We start from the raw sequence: 23,866 nt of genomic DNA, 5'->3' as shown, positions 1-23,866 counted from the left end.
CATGGCTTGGCCAGAGTCGTGAAATGTCGAGTCATCGAGATAGGAAATCCATTCACGGCGTTTGTCCTCTTACTTAAAGCCGTTTTCCAATGAGCATTAATTTTATCCCCCACTCGTTGCTTTCAGATTGGGACTCAGCCGACGTACTGGACATCTTACCGATATTTTCAAGCTTTGCGAACGCCTATGTTCAAACTTCTTCCAAGGGCTCAGGCACGTTCACTTTGTTCCAAGAAAACATTTTTTCGATTTCCAAGATGGTTCACAGTATTCATCGGGCATCTCGAATCTCATCCATGTATCGAGATTCTTGTGTCTCTCAACCCCCACTCTTCGTTCCATAATCATTGCTGAAACTATGTCTTCAAACACCTCTGTTTCGTTGAGACCAGATAGTGTCTATTCCCGACAGCGCTCGATACTACATACCGTAAGAGCTACCGTCCATGGATATGGCCACTCCAGTTGCCTTTGCAGCCTGCCCTCAGCAACCGTGATTGAAACGTTGAATGGATGGCACGTGCTCTTCAGCCACTGGCGCGGACTATCACGTGCTCTGTCTCAAAACGGTGACGTAGCCGAAAGGCCTTGGAAACACGATCTGGTGAGTCAAGGAAATGCTGAATTCTAGTAGGACGTGAACTCGTAACTCCCCCTCCTTGATATTGTGGTTTGTCCACTCAAGTATGCAGTGGATCATTTTTCAAGGTCTCTACAGTGGCTATGAAGTCTCACCATGACGATAGCTGCTGTCGAAAACGCATGGCCTGTCACAATTCAAGATGACAACCATTACTCGTCCGCGTGTTGTTCCCGCTCACCTATCATACCTAGCCATCTACAATCCTTCCCTTGGACCTACAGACGAGACCCTTGGAGACCAGATACTATTTTACTACTCAAAAGACCATGACGCGCGATCGGAGAAACGGCGTAGGGAGGGGCACAATAACAATATAAAAGACCATAGCGCATCTGAAGGAGAACAGAGGCGTACTTCCACTGAAGAAGAGGAAGAAGAGCGTGAGAAAAATGAACGGCTTCGACAAGTCGGCCTGGCTCAGGGAATGGTGCATTTTGTAAAGTAGGTAGGCAGAAACTCGTCCCTAAAAATCATGACCATTCCATGATGATCAAAATGGTTCTACACACTATCGAACAAAAACCTGGTTATTGCAAGAGGATACCTGTGCTGATATTTGTTGTTATTCAGGAACTTCTCAAGTGGTGTGCCTCTCGAGTCGATTGAATCTGAGAAATCCCGCGTTGTATTGAAAGAACTCGAACCACAATGGTGGATTCTTGCTTCTATCGAGCTAACCCAATTGCCATCCAACGCTACGACCAACGCTTCCACGATGCAACGTGCTGCAAGCTCGGGTAAGGATCGAGGAGTTGGACAAAAGACAACCCCTCCAGATGTGGTTGAGTACTCTTCGCGTGAGGTCGCTTCTCCACAACTACTACTCAGCCAATTAACTCAAGCATACCGAATTTTTCTACTTCACCATGCTTCCAGCTTGTCTGAACTCTGGAGAAAGCACTCAAGTAATAGAGAGCACTTTTGCAATCTGCTTGATCGATATTGGACCAAGTTTATATGGAACTGGGACGTCTTATTGCATGGACACCCGGCTATCGAGCTCTTTGATGGCATCAAACTCGCGGGTGGTGGCGAGCTTGGCATTGGAGTCGGAGAAGAAGGATGGGGCAGTGGTGAGCGTGAAGTGCTTGAGGACTTTGCGCATCGGACCGAAGGACTCATCGATCTGGTGGTGGCACGTTATGGCGATGCACCATCGACAGCGATCGACCTCCAGTCCAGCAAAGATCCGAAAGTAGCCAAAAGCTTCGGGGAGCCTGAGCCCTGGTTGGGAAATGCTGAAAGTTCGAGGGCCCAGGATGGTATCATTTTCTCCGGAATTGGGGGTGTTTCGCGTAGATCACTCGCTACCATTTCACAGTGGATGGAGTCAATTTTTGTCCATGGCGACAGTGCTTACGGAATTGGGGAAAACCCTGCCTCTCGACCAAGACATCGTAAGAAGACAAGGAGAACTCCTGATCCAGGAGCACAAGCTCACCCTAGCCACGAATCCGAACGCGTAAAGCGATCGGAGCTCCGACTCAGATCACCCCACGGTAAAGCGTCGAAGCTCCACAAAAGGGCAATCGAAAACAATGTCAACGCTCCTAGAATTCCAGCCCCACTTGTTAGTGTTGTCGAAAACTCCTTGGATAATGCAGTTGCAGCAGCCGGTGCTCGAGCCTCAAGCAAGAGCCCTGAGCCCAATCGGGGTCACAATGACAGTAAAGAGGCCAAAGATACTCATGCAGATGGTACACTTTTTGGCACGGACAAAATGATGAAGTACTTGAGCCTAGGTTATGGTTCGAGCTGGACACTGAACCCTAAAGGTTTCGCTTCTGGCCACCTACCTGGCGAAGCGAAACCGACATCTACAACAACTGGACCAGACGAAGAAGCTGGGCAAACGAAAACTGAAGACGATCTCCACCACATAGATCCCACGCCTGAAGTCAGTGACGAAGATGAAGTACCCTTTGTCCAGCGACTTGAGCAGTCTATTGGCAGATTCTTGATTGGATTATCGGGTGATCTGGAAAACACTGAATTTGACCATGATGAAGGCGACACATCGAGAACTACTGACAGTTTGGAATCGAGTGCAATCACAGCTCCATCTTCTTCGCCAGGGACACGTACGCATCGCCTTTTTCTTCGTACTTTGACCGTCGAAATGTCTTCAGCACGATTAAGTCATCTCTCCGTTTCAAAAGCGCGAGGTCTTGTAGACACAATACCTAGTTCCAAGGGGCAAGGATACTCCCCTCATGGTGAGGGTAAGACTAGTGCTGGAGCTTCTGTTGATGGCAGTCAACCCAATATCACCCACGAGAAAGTTCAAATCGCAGTATATGTCCATCAGCCTTTCATGTTCGTTTTTCTCTTCCAGCTGCGAACGCCCAACCTTACCATGCCAGCCTTTTATCGTTCAATCCATCACACCCTCGGACCATTGCAGAAAAGTTTACTGCGAAGTACGGACTTGGCTGTATGGCAAGAGCGATTACAAGAAGCTTTGGGTCCTGGATTGGATTCAGATGCTATGGGTCTTGAAGAACAGAGATCTAAATCGACCGCACAAGCTTCGCCAGAGATCTATGATTTTATCTATTACCCATCAAAGTTAACGATCCGCACCTCAATCCCTAATATTCCAATGCCAGGAAGCCTTGCAGCAGAGGGGTTACACCGTCATCAGCTTTCACAGCGGCCCGTGACCGTCTCCGGGTCATGGTATACCCTGGGCATACCAATAGGGTCATCTTCAGCCTCGGGAGCCTCATCTCCCTCAAACGGAGGTGGCCTGATCAAGCATGACTGGACACGAGTTGACGCTCTCAATACGTACACCCATCTACTGAATATTTGGGTCGCAACCCGTTGTCGTGGCCCTGAACTTCATGAGGCTGGAGCAGGACGAGAGGAGATAGAGAGGAGCGTCAAAACCTCAAGAGGATGGTGGGTGGCATGGATGCGTATCAGTGCCCAGAAAGAACCCTCAGACAAGGCCAAGGATACTAGCTCTATGAAGAATGCTCAAGAAACGGGCTCGGACAACTCCACAGAACAAGAGGTTAGGGAAGCGTTTCTCATCCGGAGGTCTCAAGAGCCCACCTCGAATAACAGAGATGCATCCGGAAGCCGAGGGGATTCGAGGAACATTAGCTCGTCAGGGAGGTGGCTACTTCGAGAGCAGCCACGTAGCCGTGATGTGAGTGGTTCTAAGGGGACTCTTTCTGCATCTTCAGCAACAACAAACCCAAGAGCAGTGGGTGAGGGCGTAGGGGTCGATGCAAGGAAGTGGGTTGAGAGACTGATACGGCTAAGCATGTGATGGTGAACTACTGGCCCCAGTGCTTAACTCGACATACATAGGTACATAAGTTTGATGACATGAAAAACAGTAGAATGATCCGGTATCTCACGAAGTCCAAAAGAAACATCCAGCATCAATGCATGACAGCTTTAGCGAGGCAGAACCACGAAGAACCATCCCCCACGGTATCATGCGGGTATATGTCTCCGAACCGAATCCTTGCTAAAACAAGACGTCGGACTGGAGTTAGTGGACCACTGTAACCCTTCAACCTAGATGTTGCGGAGTGAGTGTGCTGCAGCGCTTGCATGCTCAACGGCCACTAAAGACTCGAAAAATGGGGACAAAAGTTGATTCTAGATGATCCCCATCCAAGCCACCTTGGGTATTCATGCATCCTGCGTCCAGTGTCTGCCACTGGGATTATTCAGTCTTTTTGGCAGTACGATCGCTTGCAAAGCCCATCCACACAGCGCATGACATTTTCAGCTGTTGTGGAGGAGTGGCTCATGGGTAAACTACCCCTGTCAAGCCGGCGGGGATTTTGTTAAGTATGAATACGATCGCCGTCTGAAGCTTGGACTCCAGATCACCAAAACTCTGATTCAGAGTTTCTTCAACATCTTCTGGTGCGAATGTGCCGCCAGCTTTCGAGATGTCCCAAGATCCGTCTCCAAATCGACCCGGCATTCCCGGTGCCACGTCGAACTCATCTCGAGATTCCAGCTTCAATGGAAGGCATCAGAGTGATGCACCGCTCCCCCAATTGGGGCTAGCCTCCTCGAAGCGCAATGCTTCCGTTGCTTGCCTCAATTGTAAGAGCGCCAAAAGAAAGGCAAGTATGGCTTTTTAGTTCCTCTTACACGAAGAGATGCACTAAAGTGGTTATTTTCTACTTGCTTCCAAGACCGTGAACCGCAGAGGTCCGGGGGTCCCTATTGTCCTTTGTGGCATGCGCAATGTACTCTGGCTACAACGCTACCACTCAATCATCTCTTTCATTTGGCGAGATCTAATGCTATGGTAGTGCGATCAAGACACGCCATGTTCAAATTGCCGCAATACGAACAAAGACTGTGTTTACGACGCCTCTCAAGATGGAAGACGAAAGGAAGTAAGGAAACGCCGCCTCGACGAGCTAGAGTTTCGCAGCAACGCCCTCGACCGACTTCTCCTGAAGCTGCGGAATTCTTCGCACGCTGAAGCCCGCGAGCTCATTGACCTGATCAAACGAGATGCGCCACTCGAGGATATCCTGGAGTTCATCGAGAAGAATCCTGGGGAACTTGCTGACAAAACCAAGAGAGCTTTGTCCGCAAGTCCCCCTCCACCCGAAGGGGCTGGCATTCGTCGCATGCTTGCTATCAGTGAGCTCATCGATATGCCACCCTTTCAAATCGAGGCCGGTCCTTGGACATCAGTGACCTCTGACAATGCTCTGGTGTCACATTTACTTTCCGCATACTATGGATGGTACCATTTCCACTATCTAAATTTCGACTGGGATTTATTCATCGCGGCTCTCAAGGCCAAGGATTTGAGCTCGCCGTATTGCTCGCCATTGCTGGTCAATGCGGTACTAGGTATGGGTTGTGTAAGTATGGCTTAAATCTGTGGCCAGGATCAGTTAGTGAGCTAACCCCGGATTAAGATGTTTTCGGACCATCCATTAGCGCTTGCTGTCGCAGGAGACTCGGAAACGCGCGGTCAACACTTCTTCCACGAAGCACAAAGGCTTTACGAGCTCGAGACCGACCCCTTGACGCTCACTAACGTTCAAGGCTTCACTATTCTGATCATGCTGTGAGTATATCCCACCCCTGATCCATATCTCATCGTTCTGATAGAGTTCCAGGGCAGCCTTTGCCGGCAAGGACAGGATCAGCTCTGCCTCGTTGAAGAAGCTCGAGGTTATGGTACCTGAATTCCTTGCTCAATATGATTCATCCAAGGTCGAGCAGCCAATCTCCCCGGAGTTGCAGAAATCTCTCGAGATCGTCGAATGGGCAGCATATATCTACCTCACGTATGCCGCTGTCAAACCATTGAAGTCTTCTCATATACTAACAATCTTCCAGTGGATTTGGAATCTCTTTCATGGGCCCTCCAACATGGTCGAAGCCGAGACTAAGAAGACCTTATCAATCCGATGAATGGAAGACTCACCTTACACCCTGGTCGCCATATCCTCTTAACCAAGAGCCAATCAATCTTCCCCAACATAGTTTGTGTAACGCCCTTGCTCTTGCCTATAGTTTTATGGGCGACGTTCAGTCACTATTGTTTGTCGAATTTCCGAAGCTCAACGCAGTGCAAAAGTTCGAAGCCGCACAAGAACTCGACCGTCAAAACGGCGTGTGGTATGATTCTCTGCCCGCGGCACATCGTTTCGACCAGCCGGACTTCATCATCGTTCCCGGCACTGTGGACTTGGCGTAAGATCACCTGCTAATGAGGAATTTGGTGTTTGTACTGACCGAAGATTAGTTTGGCTATCCTATTTTCGCGTCTCTTTCTGTGGAATTGGACGACTCCACCACCCAGTGTGGTGACGAAAGTGCCCGAGGAAACAGTCCGATATGAACCCGACGAGACTACGCGTGAAATTTCTGATGCCGAGAGAGTGCAAGCTGTCAGAATTAAGACTCTAGCGACTTGTGCACAGATTGTTGACACCATCGTGTCACTCGGACGGAGATTCGATGATCAATATGGACCATCATATCACAGCATGCTGACACCTCAATCCAGCATCTTTTGTGCGAATTTTCTTCTTTCGGGGAATTTAAACTCGGCACACGAGGAGGGACTTCTCCTGGAGATCATGAAAATTCTTGTCCAGAGCTCAAAGCGCTGGCAGCTTGTGAAAGGCGTCACACAAATGCTGCTCAAAGGTACGGAAGCCAAAGTCAAGGCCCAACCGTCGCCTCTTGATGAGCGGGATGATGATCAACCAATTGTCCCAAGCGCAGGACAATTAACGCAGGACGTCTTCGAGAGCATGGAATTGATTGTCAGAGATATGGCGTGGAGTCCGTCTGACTATCTGCATTTCAGCTCTCGGTATCCCAACTACTTAGTGGCGAAGGAGGATCCAACAGTTGAGCTGAGTAATATGCTGGAGCAATGGGCACAACTTGCGCTCGATGAGATCGCCTTGAGAGAAGCTGAGGGCAATGAGGTGGAGCCGCCAGGCCATGAAGTCTCCAATGTCGACAATGTTGCGCCAGAAGCCCCCCCAGTCCACAGCATAGAGCACGACGATGTCGCAATGACCGAGGCAGAGGAGGTGGAGAAGACCGATGCTCCTCACACACCGGCCGTACCATCAACTGAGGACACCAAAGTGGACGAGAAAAACGACCTACCAACAAATACAGGGACCGAGTCGTCTGCTCGGGACGAGTCAACACGGCAGAACAATCAGGGATTGACAGTTGACCAACCTACGGAGAGCGACGCAGCCGCGACAGGACACGAACAACCTGCGCAAACGTCGGAAGTCGAAGCAACCACATCGACCACGCCGGCTCCTGAGGGACATGAAAGCGCAAATACCGTTGAAGTGAGCACGGCCGAGGCAGGTGCCGGCGAAGAAGCGACGACAGAGGATCAGGTGATAGCAGAAGATGTAGCGATGTTGCACGATACTTCTGAAACGGCTGTCGAGCAGCCAGCGAATGAGAAGAAGTCCGATTGACGAGATGCAGTGCTTTCTCATGAGGAGCTCATAGCCTATTGATTGGCACGATAAGGGTAGGATTACAGACCCTAGGTATATTCATTTAATTGTTCAGGCTGAGGGGCAGAACTCGATACGATCAGTTACAACTTCATTTCATCCGTTAGTGTAGCGGAGGGGAGCCGACTGCAGCTTGTTCATGGATTTGTCAAGCAAGGAGGTGTTAAGAGAGCAAGACGATGGGTTTGATTTGTTTTTTCGTTGACCACCGCGAAAGGAACTTAATATCGTGGTTTCTCGGGCATCTATCAGCTTTGGCTGATGAGATCATCATACCGCTCATTGACATACCGCAAGTCTCTCTTCTGTACAAGAATAATGATGATCTCAAAAGAGATCGCATCATTCTTCGAACCCAAGGACTCTCCTTCTTAGCTACTACTATCCGTGCTTGTACTACCAAGCACTACTAGTTCACTCCATTTACTGTCCGGAGACGGTTGACCCGATGGTCTCAGCGTAGATGTTAACCAGGGAAAACCTAGCCAGGATCAAAGGTCGTCCTGCCCACATATCCATACTCGGTTCTCCAGTCTGTTGCCAAGTTCGTCGACAGGAGTCTTGACAATCGGGACTATCTCTAAGAGAGGAAGGTCCCGGGCCTTTCTCAGTGCTAAATGCTTGCTCGGAAGCCGGCTGTGATACTTTTGGCTACCAAGAAGTGCGAAGTACTTGGAGTGGATGCCCGATGGTGAGGACACCTAAAAATAAGCTTTGATCATCGAAAGGGATGTCCTTGGTACTCGTAGTACGGATATGGGGTAATTCATGATCGCTAATCAGGAGCAAGTTCGACGTGAAACAATGGGAGAGCTTTCTCGTTGTCCATGAGACCAGGACGTGTAGATTGTACAGTATACCCCCCGATTCACTGTAGCTGTCAGCCACCAGGAGACTGATCAGGCCATCGGTGTTATCGTGATTCAAATTGTCTTTGATGAGCCATCGTCGACTCTACTCGTCGTTGAGATTCTGAGGAAGAGCAATGTACCGTTTGGGAGTAGCGCAACTCTAGGAGTTAGTACAAGATCTAATTTAACCTTAACGACGCACTAACCGTTTTGAGGCTAACCAGTGTTTTAGAACCATTCAACTTCAAACAATCTGTGTCGCATCCCAGTCTCAACATCAGCCTCAACCCTAGCTAGCTACTCCCTCCTGATGCTTGTTCTTGAGGCCAGCGCCTCACCATACATTATCCCAAGATATCATCCCCTAAACCCTAGATGATCCTCACTCTGAAGCGGTATTTGCTGCATCCACTGTCGTATCGTCCAGATCGACTGCGCTAAGATCTAGCACCAAGCCCAAATCAGCGTTCTCCGCTGCCATCATCTGCGACAGGAGCAGACAAAGATGGCGGGAGCCTTCTCCTCCAGGTGACCAACTGGCAACAATCAGACCATCAAGCCTCCCCACGATTCATCAACGACGCGTTGTGACATCGGGAATTGGCCGTTAATTGGTATTCATCTAGTACCGTCACGCGTCACGGTCTTGAACCTGCCGCCATGCCAAGCTCACTTGGTACTGACAGGAGTTCTTCCTCCGCGAGTCACCTCATCGACAGGGACGACAGACGATACCATTAGCCCCTCCTGGGTTCGAGGTGAGCGTACGGAAGGATAGCCACCCGTACCCATATTTTGCCTACCTGTTTTGGCTTGAACCTCCTCTCGCCAATCTGTTGAACCTCATCTGATCTTCTTGACTGTTTTCCCTTTTCTCTCTTCCTTTCCTTTCCCCCTTCAGCGGACCTGACCTTCCATTCTTTCGCGGTATTGTTGTTAGTTCGTTGTTGGTGTTGTTCTTTCTCTTCATATACAGATCTGGATCTGACACCCTGCCATTCTTTTTCCTACCTGAATTGTTGGCTCTCTCCCTGCCAATTTTAGGATCCCTTCTTTTCTGCCAGACACACGCAGCGCTGGCGCTGAGCGCTGGACGCTGATTCATTTCGACTCCTTCCGTTCCTTTAAGAGAAACAAGGACTGCCTGCCGCTTCCAACTTCACACCTTCCCTGGATCCCTGGTCACCATCAACTGCTAGGAGCAACTCAACAGACCTGACACATCCTTCATCAATTCGCCAGTATTGCACTCGATTTGGACAATCAACCGCAATCATGCAAACCAGAGTGGCTCAGGTCATTTTGCTGCTGGTATGTCTGGTGCTTACGATCATACTGCTTATAATGTCGTCCAAATATGCCGCATGGGCGAGAGTAATGACGAAAGCATCGGGGAACTGGCTGAACCTATGCTTCTACATTGGTTCAGTTCCATTCCTATCACTACTATATACGACCTCGCACCTAGCAGCACTACAATTCAATGGTTTGCCCGTCCCGCCGTATCCATCTACTCGAACATCCGCAATTGCCCCTAATCCGCGGAACCGACAAAGTACAGCCAGTGTTTACAATCCCGATTATACCTCTACCACGACTTTCTTCATACTCGCCGTCTCGTTCCTTCATTTCGTGGCTTGGTTTACACAAGCCATCCTCTGCACAGCATGCGAGCTTGCACCGATACTTTCGGGAAACCAAGGCCAGGTACCTGGATGGTGTCCTCAATCTCGATTTCAGGATGCCGGTGGCCAAGGGCTAGCCAACATGCTGGGCACTCTAGCAACAGTTAAAGACTTCTTCCAATGGGGAATGGTGGCCATTACCATTGCGTTGTTCGAAATAGCACGACGAGAATGGATGCGTGCAGAGCGTGCACGGATTGAAGCCTTCCAGAGACAAGGCGCTGGTGTCGATTTCGGGGGAGAGCGGCGTCGGATCAATCCCGATGGAAGCTTTCTGGAGATGGGTAAGATGGAGATCAGTGGACCTCGATTCATTCGACCAGAAGAGATTCAAGCCGCCGCTGATGCCGAAGCCGCCAAGAAGAAGAAAGCTGAGAATTTGGGTGCACCTGGGCCTCCAATCCCAAAACAACCAGAGGGAACTGGTGTACCGGAAAACCAAAAGTCAGACAACTACTACGGCAACGGTATGAAGACGGGCTTGACACGCAAACCAACACTCAATTACATGTATGAGTCGAGGATATAATTGCACAATCTCGTGTCTAGCCGGGTCTGTCACGAGCCTGGCTTTTCAATTCGCATCTTTGCTTTTAACCCCAAGAGTTTTGCAAGTGTTCGGTGTTGGAGGTTGTCTGGATTATACATTGATTTCGGCATTGCTTTGAGCATGGTGTTGTGTGAGTCCTCATAAATAGAGGTCAATGATTAGCTATGCCACAGTATGGCATTGATCATTGAGCAGGTCGTTTGAAGATCAGTTTCTCAGTGGCTAAGGAGAGACAAATACAAGGGTGTGAAACATACTGTATACCCCCTATTGAGTGATGTTATTCTACCAACATCGCTGACGGACTTGTAAATGGAGATCCGAGGAAAAGCAGCAGGGTTTCACGGCAACCTATCATTTCATCATATCACAGTCGTCAAAGAAAGAAAGGAAGAAAGGAAAGAGTAGAAGTGAAGTTTTCAGAGAACCAGGAAGAAAAAAATATCCAGAATCACTACCACATATTGACGCCGTCATGTCACACCATGTTACATTACACATTTTTCGCCCCATTTTCGACATCTGATGCAAGCAAGAGGTGGCAAGGGAGGTCGGAAGAGACACGACGGTTGCATCAATCGACGTCCAACTCAGAAACGCAAAGCATCTTGAGGAGGAAGGGAGTTCCGACCCGCTCGACTTTGCAAGTCGACCGTTGCCAATCTCACCTTGACCTACCCAACCACCTCCTTACAAAGTGCTTTGGAGCAAACACGCTCGATGTGGACCAATCGATCACAAGTCGCTTTGGTCTTGTCGAATGTGATTTGCGATAAAAAAGAACAAAAATTAGCTTAAAGCCAGGCCGGTCCACGTGTTTTTCGCGCGCTCACTCCTCTGAAAAGGGGAAGGCAAGCGATGAGGAGACACTGGATCGGTCTTGGCCCAAAAAAATCAGAAGAAAGGATGTTCTCCTATCAAAAATCAAACCACTAGGATCCGTTTCCAATAATCGTTTCTCGTAAAACAAGTGACCTCGCTAAGCTAGCTGCCTTGTTATTCTCGTGGCCCGTTACCTTTAACAATCTAGAGCAGTCTCAATCCGCTAAGTTGAGACAAGTATTATATAGGACAGAGCTTGAATGGGCCACTTTCACTTTGGATCCAAGTCTATGGCAGATGGGCAGAGTACTTGTTTGGGTTACATGAACGAAGGAGCAGCGTTTGGCCTTTTTGGGCGTCGGACTTGAGTCTCCCGGTTCTTGGTATTGTGCTGCGATATCAATCTATCTCAGCCTAATGGAAGCCATATGGGTAGTCCGGCCTGCAAACCCCTATTTGAGGATCATTCCATCCTTGAGTATATCGACCCTTCCGCGCAATGCAATGCATTTTCAGGCCATCCTTTTTCGTTGTATCTAAACCGTGTCGCTGCGCGTCGGTGAACTAATACCCAAGCCTTTCAACTAGAGGTGTGTGCCCCATACGACGTGGTAGCCAGTGATTTCCTTTTAGGAACTCTCTACAACTGTGCTAATTTTGCTTAAACGTTCCGCTCGAAGTAGCTTTGAACCATGCCTTCGAGCGTGGGCTCGTACTCCACCAACTTGACATCACCAGTCTCCTCATCGAGCACGGTATTGGCCTGGACGAAAACCTTTCTCGGCGTCTTCCGCTTCAACACAAGCGGTCGCGCTTTTTCTGCCCACCACTCGTCCACGCTGGTGATGTCGTCGTAGAGTTTCTTACCAGCCGCAAAGTCTGCAGTCGCTTTGTAGATGTGTAGTTTTTGGAGATAGGTTTCTACTGCGGGTCGGCCGTGGGACAGAATCTTGCTTCGGTCCAGGTAGATGACTAGATCGTCGGGTTCCTTCGCGTCGCCGTTGGGGGACTTAATCTGGCAGAAGTCGCCACCAGCATCGAGGAAGACTCGTAAAATGGAATAGCGCGCTTGCATATGAGCTTGGCCCCATTTCCGCGACTTCGGGTCCCAGTACTCCAGTGCCGCTACACCTGCTCGAGCCATTTGTAGGTAGGACACGTAGAGAACGTCGCCCGCTTCGTTGCTGATGTCTTCCTTGCCGTCACCGAAACCGAAAATTTGAAGAATTTCGAAATCACAGGCCAATGCCATAGCCACGCATTCTGCTCGGCATTCTTCATAGGAGGAAGCGATGGAGCCGAAGACACTAGACCACGTCTGACCAGGCTTGTACCACGACTCGATTGGCTTCTTCGTGATGGGGCTCGTAGGAGGATTCTTGGAGTCGAAATTGAATTCTCCCGGAGCAGTTTCTTGCAATAATTTGCCACAACCATGGCCTAGAAGTTCGTGGATCCCCACCTGGACTTCAAAGGCCGGGTCCCGGTATTTGCGATAGAGGTGGTCATCTTCCTTCCGAACAAATGGGATCGGCTCATTTGGAGCTTTGGCGCTGAGAACGTTGCCCAGGCTGACGTTCTTGAAGCCCTCATTCTGTCTGATGAAGTCATAATTTGGAATGTTTATTCCGGCAGGAATGCCACTGCCGGCGAAAGTGAGGACTTCCAGGCTGGTAAAGTCCGGGCTGAGAAACTTGTCTTTTTCAAAGGCCTTGTCCCATGGTAGCTTTGGTATCATACTTGGAGCCGCGTCCACCAACTTGCCAAAAGCTCGGGTGCGTTCTTGGTTGACCATAGCAACAAAACCCTCCCACTCTCCTCGAACTCCTTGAGGATCACGATAAGTCTCCACGAATCCGATATCGGTTTCGACAGTGGGCTTTTTGTTTTTGATCCACCATCTTTGAGATTCCACAAAGCCCTGTATACTTCCCGTGCCGAATGTTCGAGCATATTCATCTAGCATATTCTCCTCGATCTCGTTGCCAGCATCCTTCTTGGCTTTCTTAAACTCAAGAGCAATCTTGGCCATCTCATCTTGGTAGTCGCCAAAGATGAGGTTCAGCTTCTTACCAGCTAACTTGCCAGTAAGGTCCAAGGAAGAGATATCTCCTAGATCTCTCTCTGACGCGGGGGGATTTGTGATGCCAGAGGCAATGAGTAGATCGAAATCTCCCGACGCTAATTTTCGTAGTCTTGTGTTCTCAATCAGAAGTTTTTTCTCCTCCAGCACATCTCCCACAATTGAGATTTCCTCTTTCGTGATTGTTGGGGAGTCCGGATAATAGGCTGTCAAGTGTCCGGCTTCCGGGTAGCCTAGATGCATCAACGCAGGGTCCTTTGTCTCATAGATTCCCCCACCGGTACTTTCTGCCTTTTCAAAGAGGCTGGAAGTGTTTTGGTCGACCGCGGCCAGTTTCTTCAGTGCAGCTGGTGAGATTCTGGGGATGAACTTTGAGTCGCCAAAGCCTTTGTAATTGCCTGCATTTCCCAGAAATTGTGTTGCATATTCAAGCCAAAAAGCTACATCTTCATCGGAGACTGATGTCTTCTTGGCCAGTGCCTTGTAGTCTCCACCAGTAGCGGCATGTAATGATAGTATGAGATCGTAAATGACAGGTGATTCTGGGGAGACTTGTGCTAGGGTGACGCGAGTGCCAAGGAAGGCAGCCCGGCTCAAATGGTGAGCATACCGCTTCTGCTTAGGATTCAGGGCATCGAAGTGTGGTGCAATCTCAAGACGAACGACGGTAGGAGGTTTATCTGCAAGGTATTGTGATCGAATGGAGGAGTCCATGGCAGCGGTGACGGGAGGGGCTCGCCAAAATGTGAAGTGTGAGCTTATTTGTACGAGTCTCTGTGTGAAGGTACCAAGCTTGGCTGTCATACGTTTCAGGAGGGTGAAAGAAAAGGAGATAGGGCGACACTTGAAATTGGGTTCCGAGTGAATAGTTAGTTGTCTGTGTTGTCTTTGTTGTATCTGTACCTAGGTAGGCATCAATCAGTGCTGGTGATCTAAGAAATGCGGGCAACTACGGCCTCGTGCGGGGAGGAGAGCCTACTCTCAACCTAGTACAGAATTGACAGAGAAGCCCGCTACTCTAAGTCATAAAAGCGGCGTGCGAAATGTTCCAAACAAAGCTTCTAAGTTGACAATTCTCGGCGTTAAACGTTCAAGCAAGTACCAGACTACGCAGGTAGGGGCTCCGAGACCTTCGCTCTGAGCTATGTAGCCTCAACAATCTAATTTCAAGTGCTCGCTCACTTGAAGAACCACTGAATGGCTGACTGAACCAGTGGATGAACGAAAAGATCAATGCCCCGGACTTCTCATCCCCTGTACCTCGTAGTTGGATTGTTAGATTATCTCCGCGGCCATAAATGTCTCGATTTGAGCGGTAGCCACATCATACGCCAGCCATGGCGTAGTCGTGAACAGCGTCGACCACAGGTACTTCGTATGATGTGCCGCGCACCTTGAGCCTGACATGTCAGGGTCCTTCGGGTACAAAATCTACAGGTGGAATTCAGGCTTGTGAATACGTAAGTCACTGCTCAGCTTCGTATTCCACCGCCACCAACAAAGCCAACCTTCAGCCGCACAGTTCGCAATTGCTTGTCAACGGCTGCCTCTCCATACACTCGAAGCTTGTTGTAGCTTAAATGAGGAGAGTCACGAAGCCTGCCGGATTCAATCAAGATCTCCCATTTGTGAAAGCTGGTTATCTATTTAACCTTCATCCCCCCTTGAACTGAGCAACGGCCATATCTTACACACATACAAGTCTAGTTGAATTATCTTGAAGCCAAAATTACTCAACATCAAATATGGCATCTGCATTCGTCGAAGAGCATCGCCAAGCTGTTCCGATCAGCCAATTCATCACCTCGAACTCCCCTAATGGTATTCTTATGAGCATGGACGTCTATATTGACAGTTCTAAGCTTGACGAGTATGTCAAAATCGTCACTCCTGTGGTCCATAAGATGCGAGAGTATCCAGAGTGTTCCTTTTGCGAGATCTCCAAGAATCCCAATGACACTGGACACATTCGAATCTTGCACGGGTGGACAACGACAAGTGATTGGATTCGCGATGTAAGTCCTTGAAACCAAAGAAATTGATTGCTACAAGCGAATGGGAAAACCATAATGGTGATGAGCAGCTAATTCCGTCCGCCATGCAGAACATTGAAACACAGTCATGGTTCGGTGACTACATTAAATCGCTTGCACCAATGAGAGATACCACCAAGCCGCGTAAGTCTCTTGCTTCTAGCTGTCACTTACCCAGATTCAGAAGGCGAATGGCGTTGTCGAATCCTATAATAAGAATCTTGCACCATGTTAATATAATTTTGGACTATAGGCGTTATCCAACACTTTGACCGTATCATTATCTGACGAGGCTACATCACCCCTTGCTCAGGTATCGTTCCAAGTCACGCCAGTGAATGAAAGGAATTTCTGGTAGATAGGTTCTTTGAAAGGAAAAGTCTTCCAAAGCTCATTTTCTCTATCCTGTCTACACTTAGTGGTATCGATGAGGGCAACCTTTCGTGACCTTCAGTGAGACAGATTTGCCATCATATCGCCAGAATCTCTCTCGTTTCGGCGTCCATGCGGTCAGGGTCGATTCTCACTCCTCGCAACTCAGCGACGTAAAGAAGGCAGAGCCACTTTTGCTCGCCTTGCCTCTCTGAGTCACTCTCCTCTTGTTCCATTTCCTTCAAGCCCCTCCTTTACGCATCGGGTTCGAGGCCAAGTATTTTCAATGAGTCCTCCCATAATCGGTGTTCGGCCTCTGGATCATACGTTTGTAACACATACCCAGTTCCAAACACATTATGGTCGTCCACGCCTCGGCTTGCTTCTGCACAATCCTCAAGATACTTCCCTCCTGTGCCCTCCCATGCACTGCCGATTGCAGCAAGAACCGTCGTAGCAGCGCCCTGCTCCGGTGATTTCAGGATCTTGACGACTGCTTCGTTACTCAAGATCTGCTCCACAGCTTCGGGACCAAGGTTTCTAGATATATTGCTATTGATGGCTCCAGGATGGAGGCTTGTAGCATGAAGCCCCTTGTCACCATACCGACGCTCCAGCTCATTGGCCATGTAGACGTTCGCGAGTTTTGACTTAGCATATGCAATCCCATGATTATATCCTCCTTTCGGAAAGTTATACTCATCACTTGCACCAAGTGTGCAGGCTCGATGTGCTGAAGACGCCACCATGACAACCCGAGATTGAAAGGCGGGAGTCGAGCTGCTTAGCAGAGCTGACTGAAGAAGCTTGAAAAGCAAGAAATGAGAGAGGTGATTCGTGGCAAAGTGCACCTCATGGCCGTCTACCGTGAACGTGAGTTTTTCCAACCCCATAACCCCGGCATTGTTCACGAGGATATTAATCTGACGATTTGATTTTTCGAGGATAATGGCTGCCGCCGCCCGGACACTACTGAGGGAACCATTGTCCATTTCCACCAACGAGATCCGGGAGGGGTTTGAGTCCAGTAAGCTGCCGAGGGTAGCCTCAGCTTTGGTCGTGTCCCTCACAGTGAGGAATAAATTGGCTCCGGTGGTAGCGAGCGCTCGAGCAGTCTCAAGTCCAATCCCCGATGTGGCGCCAGTGATAACGATAACTTTGCCCCTGAGTTCTCCCTCAAGCGATTCATCGCGAATGATTTGGGCAGCAGTTGGTCGAGCATCTCCGGCACCCTGGGGATTGGCATGAACCGATGCGTATTGGCTCATGACCACGAAGAGCTGTTGAATAGCGACGGATCTGTTCAGCTGCGAAAAGGGTTTGAGAGCAAAGACAAAAAGATTCACGATGGGTTGCGAACTGGACAATTGTCATGCTATCAGGGTAGGTCTAAAGATATATAGACAGCAGTGTTAGAACTCCGTCGGTCCTGCACACTGCAACACATATCTCGCATGAAGAAGAGTTTGAGTTTCTGGCTTCTAGTTCAATGAATGGATTTCATGACGGTATCTCCTGAGTGTAGTGTCACCAGGTCAGAGGACGTAGCTGATCCACATTTGGTCCATGTAAGAAGAACCCACCCAGGACCCATTCTATTGTCTTCGCCATATCGAATCGAGTTCGCTTCCGATTTGGCGGGAGTTAGCGGCCGCGGCTCGGCCGCACAAAGCCTTGATCCCACGGAACCACACACCCACCTTTTCAGCCATCTTTCTCACCGATCACAATTGTTATGCCAGGCGGCTACTTGGGCGGACGGGCGTATAAGCAAGGATCTCGGGTTCCCAGTGTTCTTGAGGGATCTTCAAGGCCGTTCGAATTCTATCTCACAGCAACAGATTCAGGTTGGGATGTATCACTCAACGATGCAAACCCCTGACACCCACATCGAACCAACGCGGCAAGCATGCAATTCATGCAAGGCACGTAAAAGAAAATGTGATAAAGCACAACCCAAGTGTACGTCATGCGCAAAGTAGGTAACCAACACCCAATGAGATTGCGATCAGTCAACTATTTTCACCAGACTTTGAATTGGCTCACCATCTTCAAATCAGGAGAAGGCTCGCATGCGAATACTCGACTTCGGAGCAGAGTCTTAGGTCCTCACTATCATCAGATCCGCTCTCGTACGGCTTTCTCACCAACAATGGCAGAGTGCATGGCCACAACTTAGACTTGCCGACAGTTTTCTTCTTGGATCCTGGGATTCTACAACACGGACAGCTTGAATTGCCCCGCGCAGTCGGCCGGGTTCCGGTGCAATTTCTAGACTTACTTGGAGACATGAATACGATCAGCTATACTGCAGCCAAGTTTTTCCGGCACATCCATCCGTGGATGCCGTTCATATCTAGGAATCTTTTTTACCAGTCTTACCTAGGTCCCTCGTTCCACGCTTGGCCAGACATTGTGCTACTTTTTCTCGCCGTTAAGCTAATCACAACACTTCCACCCACTCATCCGCGAAACGCACGCACTTCACTGTACCATGCCGCAAAGCACCTTTACCTCGAAGTGGAAGGATCCAGTATGTTTTCACTTCCAGTCTTGCAGGCAGGCTTGCTCATAGCTCTCTACGAGCTTGGACATGCAATATATCCCGCAGCATATCTAACTATTGGAGCATGTGCCCGTTATGCTTTTGCCCTCGGTATCAACATCGGTGCGACGGTTAGTCCAAGAAAAATCCTGACGTTGGTCGAGACAGAGGAGCGGAGACGAGTGTGGTGGGCAATTGTCATCTTGGACCGGTCAGTATTATGATCGAATCCCTAGCCTCCTCGTCACTGGAGAATCGGCACTGTTTGACTGACCCTCAATATAGGTTTGCCTCAATTGGCTGCCCTGGAAGGCCCTTCGCTACAACACACCCAAGATTAGATGATCTTCTACCAACGAATGATGCTGAGTGGGATCAAGGTGTACGTTACAACGCTTGGACTGGTCTAAGCTTGCCTAATGCCTGTCAGATTGTCAGAGCTGAGGATCAGATTGCGCTCTCCGCACCCACGACTATCCATATGAGCAAATTCGCTTTACTTTGCCAGGCGGCACGATTACTGGACCAAGTGCTGCAATACGTTTCAAAGGAAACGCCAAGCGACAATGGTTGGATGCAGCTAGACCGGACTCTCGAGTCCATGATCAATGCGTCGCTAGATGTTGACCATCCGGACCACAGTCAAATTGCATTCATCTTCAGGTAGCTTGTGTTGACCGCTGGGCGATTAACAGGACTCTGACTTACTTTGAACTTCAATATCTAGTGCTCTTATTGCTCTGCATACCACGAAACTTCATCCAAGTGCGTCAAGTATGCCTGACACAGAGCAGTGGCAACGTGCTAGAGAAGTGGTTGCTCAGATCACCAACAGGATCAAGAAACACACGATAGGGCAACAATGCTTCATGGGTCTCGATCCCGAGGATATGACGCCATGGGGTCTCTTCTTTGGGTATCAGATATGCTGGGCACATATGCATTTAGAAGGAGTTGCTGCCCCAGCCTCAATCGAGATTGTGAAGGCATTAAAAGAAACCTTCGCTGCCATAGATCTTAGGTGGAACGCTGCGGGTAAGAGAATCCCATAGTCTTCCTGGTAGGCTCTGCTCCAGACTTCTGGCTAATATAGAATAGGTGTATATCTCCAACTGCTCGAGGCACGGGAAGTCCTCGATAGCTGACGCGTTACACTGAGATAGAGGGTTGGTATCCTCCTCCTTCTGAATCCATGACAGCTGGGGAAAGTCATTCCAACCTCTCGGCAACTCAATAGTCCGCCACAGTCGAACATCATCTAATACTCAGGTAAACCATGGGACGTTCATGCAAACTAAGTGCCTCAAGTTCCTCTAAATCCGCTATCATACCAGACAAGCATGCCGCTGGGCAAGCATACGAAAAGATATATGCTGTACGCGACCATCTTCGGCCCATATGGGATCACTAAGAGACATGTTCGGACCAGGTCGAAACAAGAATGCTGCTCTAATGAGCTGTCCTTCAATCCAGTGGATTTGTTCTGAGTCCAAGTATGATTTCATTGACTGTCCGACAGTGTCCATCAATATTACTAAAACATGGCCGAGATGGCTGAGAATGTGCCATGCGCCTTGAGCCAGCACATGTCGAGAGTGCTCCTCACGAGTCAGAACGGAGCACTGTCTCGAAAAGGGAAGTGATGCCAGATCCTGCTCGCTCAGACAACGGTAACTAGGGAATTCGAGGTCAGACGGTACGAAGAAATGATCATATGGATCCTGCCGGTTACCTAAGAAGAACGGGACACTGTGTGAGACGGCACTGATGCACTCGCGCACCATCTCCTTTGTTCTTTCCCTCTCGGACTCGCGAGCAGGTGGTATCGTATTCGGACACACATTACAAGTCAGAGCTCCAATGTCACAGGCAATCATGACCTTCAGGATAATCAAACGGTACCGTCTCCACGCGTTCCAGATTGAGGCGATTTCAATTGTGGGATATATCTCGCAGAAGTTTCCATATGCTGATATCGAACTCTTCACGTCATTGAGCCTAAAAGGCAGCCAGTGTGACGGGACAGATCTCGCCCATATCTGGAGGTCTTTCTCCAGAGCTGAGGCCTGATCATGAATAGCAGTGAGATCTCGCTGACGAATGCACTGCCCGCTAAGACACGCCGGTTCTTGCGTCTTGATGACTTCATAACGAGCTTGGAGTTCAGCAACGCCGACTCCAAGTTTGTCAAGCTCAAAGCTCGAATTCAATGGCATACTCTTCCGGCAACACTTCGCCACCAGATCCGCATCAACCTGGTACCCATGGCGAATTGCTGAATTGATCTCATTGTGCAAAACCCCTAAGAGGAGGTATTTGGACGCCTCGTCTTCGTAGTTACGGCGTCCTCTGTGTTTAACCAAAGACACTGTACCGCTGTGGTGGACAGAGCTAACTTCTCGTGATTGCGAAATAGCGACGAACCCTTCTCGAAGCTGAAGAAGGAGAGTCGCCATGAGGATCTCATTTTGCTTGTTTTGAGATTGACTCCGAAGAGCAATCTGCAAGCTGGCCAATGCGACGTCAAAGTACTTGCTTGGAACCAAAGCATCAGCACATTCACCTCGTCCAACAGCCAGTATTAGCACTGCAGTCGCCAGAATTGAGTGGGAGAGCGGTGATTCCTGGTCACATCTCGTATAGAGTGGTAAGATCGTTTCGAAAAGGCCTTTGGTTGACTCCTTACCCCGGCCAGGGAGTACCACATTATTGAAGAAGAACGCAATTGCCTGGATATCTTCAGACTCCTTCAAGGATCGAATGCAGGGAGGCTTCCAAGTCGATGGATGGCTCTGTTCTGCCTTGACGGACTCAGAAGATCGTCGTTTCGATTTTGCTAGAGCATACAGGGTTTGGTCTTTGAACTTCATCTTGCTCCGGGCTCTCACGTAGCCACAGCATTCAAGATCGGAGACTCTACACCTCCGGCAGGTAGGCTTAGTTTCATCACATTTGACTCTTCGCTGGAGGCACGTGTTGCAGGCTCCAGATCTTCCGTGATTTACCATGGCTGAGCCTTTTCCTGCACCAACATCCAAGCGCCTTGCTGCTTAAGAAATTGTGGATTAAGACATACGTAGTCTGAATCTTTGCTTGCGGACCGACTGCTCTCTGCGATTCCACACACTGCTTTGGTGTAGGAGGCATAGTATCAAGTGTGTATTTATGCAGCCTTAAAAGCCAACATTAGGCGGGGTCAGGCCCCCCTCGGATCTTTCCAGGCACCAATTTCTGGGCATCTTTAGAACAGTCTGTCATCCTAACGTGCGTTATTTTCGCAAAAATTCTACCTAATTAGGCTAAGGCAGTCCATTTTGGGTAGACAACAGGATTGCCGAACCATGAGAATGTGACATTGTGGGGTATTGTGCGACATATCGTGGCTGGTGATCTGAACATGGACGAAATTGGTGATGTCGATTATGGGCATATAAATATGGCATGGATAATCGCCTTCAAAGTTGGGTATGGACGAAAGCCCCAACCAAATCATCAACTCAACTGAGAAAAGGATCAAGCAGAACATTACTGAAAACTATATTGTCATGCATCAAAATTTGCACCCTTGCTTACTTTTGTTGACTAGCCTCATCGGGCTTTATTATCCTGCACGGGCACAAAGTAATGATCTTCCTACCTTGGCTCTCAGCGAAGACGACACGTTCAACTTTGACCTTCTAGGACCACTGGCCCAAGCAGTATACTCCGGCGGCGACGTTTCACCTATCTTGGCAGTGGCTAAGCAACTCGACGCTGGGGACTTCAGCACCTACACAGACGCTTTCTATGCTCTTGCCAATGAGACAAAAGCCCGGGCCGAAGATCCCAGATATGCTCATGACCCGGTCAATGTTAGAGACACTTGGTTCCACGCAGCTGCGTATTTCCGGCGTGCAGACACTTATTTGCACGATGACTGGACCAACCCACTCATCTACACACTCTGGGAAGAACAAACTGCAGCTTTTGATCGGGCACTTGCAGCACTGCCAATACCTGGTGAAAGAGTTCAGATCCCTGCCGACGGCTTTACCGTCGAGGCTATTTGGTACTCGTCAACGACCGAGCAGGCTGCTCATAGGCCCACTCTGATCCTCTGTGGTGGCTACGATAGCTCGCAAGAAGACATCTATCACCAAGTGGTTGTTCCCGCTCTGGCTCGTGGCTGGAATTGCCTGTCATACGAAGGACCTGGACACCCAAGTCTGCGGAGATACCAAGACATCGGCTTTATCCCTGACTGGGAGCGAGTTGTGACCCCCGTAGTCGATTATCTTCTCCTGAACCGCACACAGGATGTTGATGAGTCTCGCATCGCTTCACTCGGGTGGTCCTTCGGTGGATATTTGGCCGCTCGTGCCGCCGCCTTTGAGCCTCGACTTGCTGCCATCCTACTCAACGGTGGGATCTGGGACACGCACGAGGCTTTCGTTGGGCAAATGGATGAAAACCTGCTCGAGATATACAATGCTAAGAACAAATCGGTTTTTGACGCAACCATCTTTTCCTTGCTGGAAGATCCGAAAACCCCATCGAATCTCCGATGGGGTGTAACACAAGGCCTTTGGGCATTCAAGATAAAGTCGCCATATGACTGGTTGGAAGCAGTCCGAGCATACAATGTTCGAGACATTGTGGATCGCATTCAGATGCCAGTTTGGATTGCGAACGCAGAATTCGAGGGCTTCTTTCCGGGACAGCCTCAAAAAATCGCTGACGCTTTGGGTGGGAGAGCCACGTTACATGACTTCAATGGTGCTGCTGGGTATCATTGTCAAATGGGGGCGTTTACCGAATCTGCGCGTGTTGCGTTTGGCTGGCTCAACGAGACGCTGAGCTGATTCGGGAAGAAATACCACAGGAGCGAGGGACAACTCTGTTCCTGCATATATATGATAACTACATTCATTGGAAAACTGGCTTGTTGTTATGCTGAGACCGGGTTCGTAGCTTGGGGATATTGACTCTCAGTGTCTTTGCTGTAGCGATACCACATACCTGAGCAGCTATAACTTACCCTTCCCAAAACCTTGCGGTAATTGTTCTAATTCCAATGATAGTTGATTGCACGAGTTCGCAATCAGGAAAAGTTAATATCAATCTATAGAGGATTGATCTCGCCCATAAGGTTTTGACACCGCGAGTGACACAGGTTAGGATACCTTCCCTTTCTAGTATATTCGCAATACAGATAGAGAGCCTTATATGGATAGGAGACGAGAGCGTAAGATTCGGCAGGAAGACAGGTCAACAGGATAAGGTTTATCATGGCTTTGAA

The 23,866-nt window shown here is 49.2% G+C and overlaps 7 protein-coding genes across 7 annotated transcripts; 4 read left to right on the top strand and 3 right to left on the bottom strand.

Moving 5' to 3' along the window:
* Window positions 1-782: 782 nt before the first annotated feature.
* LTR84_001337 (uncharacterized protein) lies at window positions 783-7,605 on the top strand (the record flags this gene model as incomplete). Its single annotated transcript, XM_064844962.1, has 7 exons — window positions 783-1,084; window positions 1,214-3,800; window positions 4,933-5,499; window positions 5,557-5,708; window positions 5,761-5,931; window positions 5,984-6,340; window positions 6,393-7,605. The coding sequence occupies 7 exons, from the start codon at window positions 783-785 to the stop codon at window positions 7,603-7,605; spliced, it is 5,349 nt and encodes a 1,782-aa protein (XP_064707220.1).
* A 2,237-nt stretch (window positions 7,606-9,842) lies between these two features.
* LTR84_001336 (uncharacterized protein) lies at window positions 9,843-10,712 on the top strand (the record flags this gene model as incomplete). The annotated part of the gene is made up of 1 exon (XM_064844961.1): window positions 9,843-10,712. The coding sequence occupies one exon, from the start codon at window positions 9,843-9,845 to the stop codon at window positions 10,710-10,712; it is 870 nt and encodes a 289-aa protein (XP_064707219.1).
* Window positions 10,713-12,216: 1,504 nt separating this feature from the next.
* LTR84_001335 (uncharacterized protein) lies at window positions 12,217-14,352 on the bottom strand (the record flags this gene model as incomplete). Its single annotated transcript, XM_064844960.1, has 1 exon — window positions 12,217-14,352. The coding sequence occupies one exon, from the start codon at window positions 14,350-14,352 to the stop codon at window positions 12,217-12,219; it is 2,136 nt and encodes a 711-aa protein (XP_064707218.1).
* A 1,031-nt stretch (window positions 14,353-15,383) lies between these two features.
* Window positions 15,384-15,884, top strand: LTR84_001334 (uncharacterized protein; the record flags this gene model as incomplete). Its single annotated transcript, XM_064844959.1, has 3 exons — window positions 15,384-15,653; window positions 15,743-15,815; window positions 15,856-15,884. The coding sequence occupies 3 exons, from the start codon at window positions 15,384-15,386 to the stop codon at window positions 15,882-15,884; spliced, it is 372 nt and encodes a 123-aa protein (XP_064707217.1).
* A 413-nt stretch (window positions 15,885-16,297) lies between these two features.
* LTR84_001333 (uncharacterized protein) lies at window positions 16,298-17,311 on the bottom strand (the record flags this gene model as incomplete). The annotated part of the gene is made up of 1 exon (XM_064844958.1): window positions 16,298-17,311. One exon carries the CDS (start codon window positions 17,309-17,311, stop codon window positions 16,298-16,300), a length of 1,014 nt encoding a protein of 337 aa, XP_064707216.1.
* Window positions 17,312-19,913: 2,602 nt separating this feature from the next.
* Window positions 19,914-21,458, bottom strand: LTR84_001332 (uncharacterized protein; the record flags this gene model as incomplete). The annotated part of the gene is made up of 1 exon (XM_064844957.1): window positions 19,914-21,458. One exon carries the CDS (start codon window positions 21,456-21,458, stop codon window positions 19,914-19,916), a length of 1,545 nt encoding a protein of 514 aa, XP_064707215.1.
* Window positions 21,459-22,055: 597 nt separating this feature from the next.
* Window positions 22,056-23,429, top strand: LTR84_001331 (uncharacterized protein; the record flags this gene model as incomplete). Its single annotated transcript, XM_064844956.1, has 1 exon — window positions 22,056-23,429. One exon carries the CDS (start codon window positions 22,056-22,058, stop codon window positions 23,427-23,429), a length of 1,374 nt encoding a protein of 457 aa, XP_064707214.1.
* Window positions 23,430-23,866: the final 437 nt, after the last annotated feature.

Source organism: Exophiala bonariae, assembly GCF_035927105.1.
Source record: "Exophiala bonariae strain CCFEE 5792 chromosome Unknown scaffold_10, whole genome shotgun sequence".
NCBI lineage: Eukaryota > Fungi > Ascomycota > Eurotiomycetes > Chaetothyriales > Herpotrichiellaceae > Exophiala > Exophiala bonariae.
The sequence above is the reverse complement of the archived record's forward strand: the minus strand, read 5'-3'. Positions and strand labels throughout refer to the sequence as shown.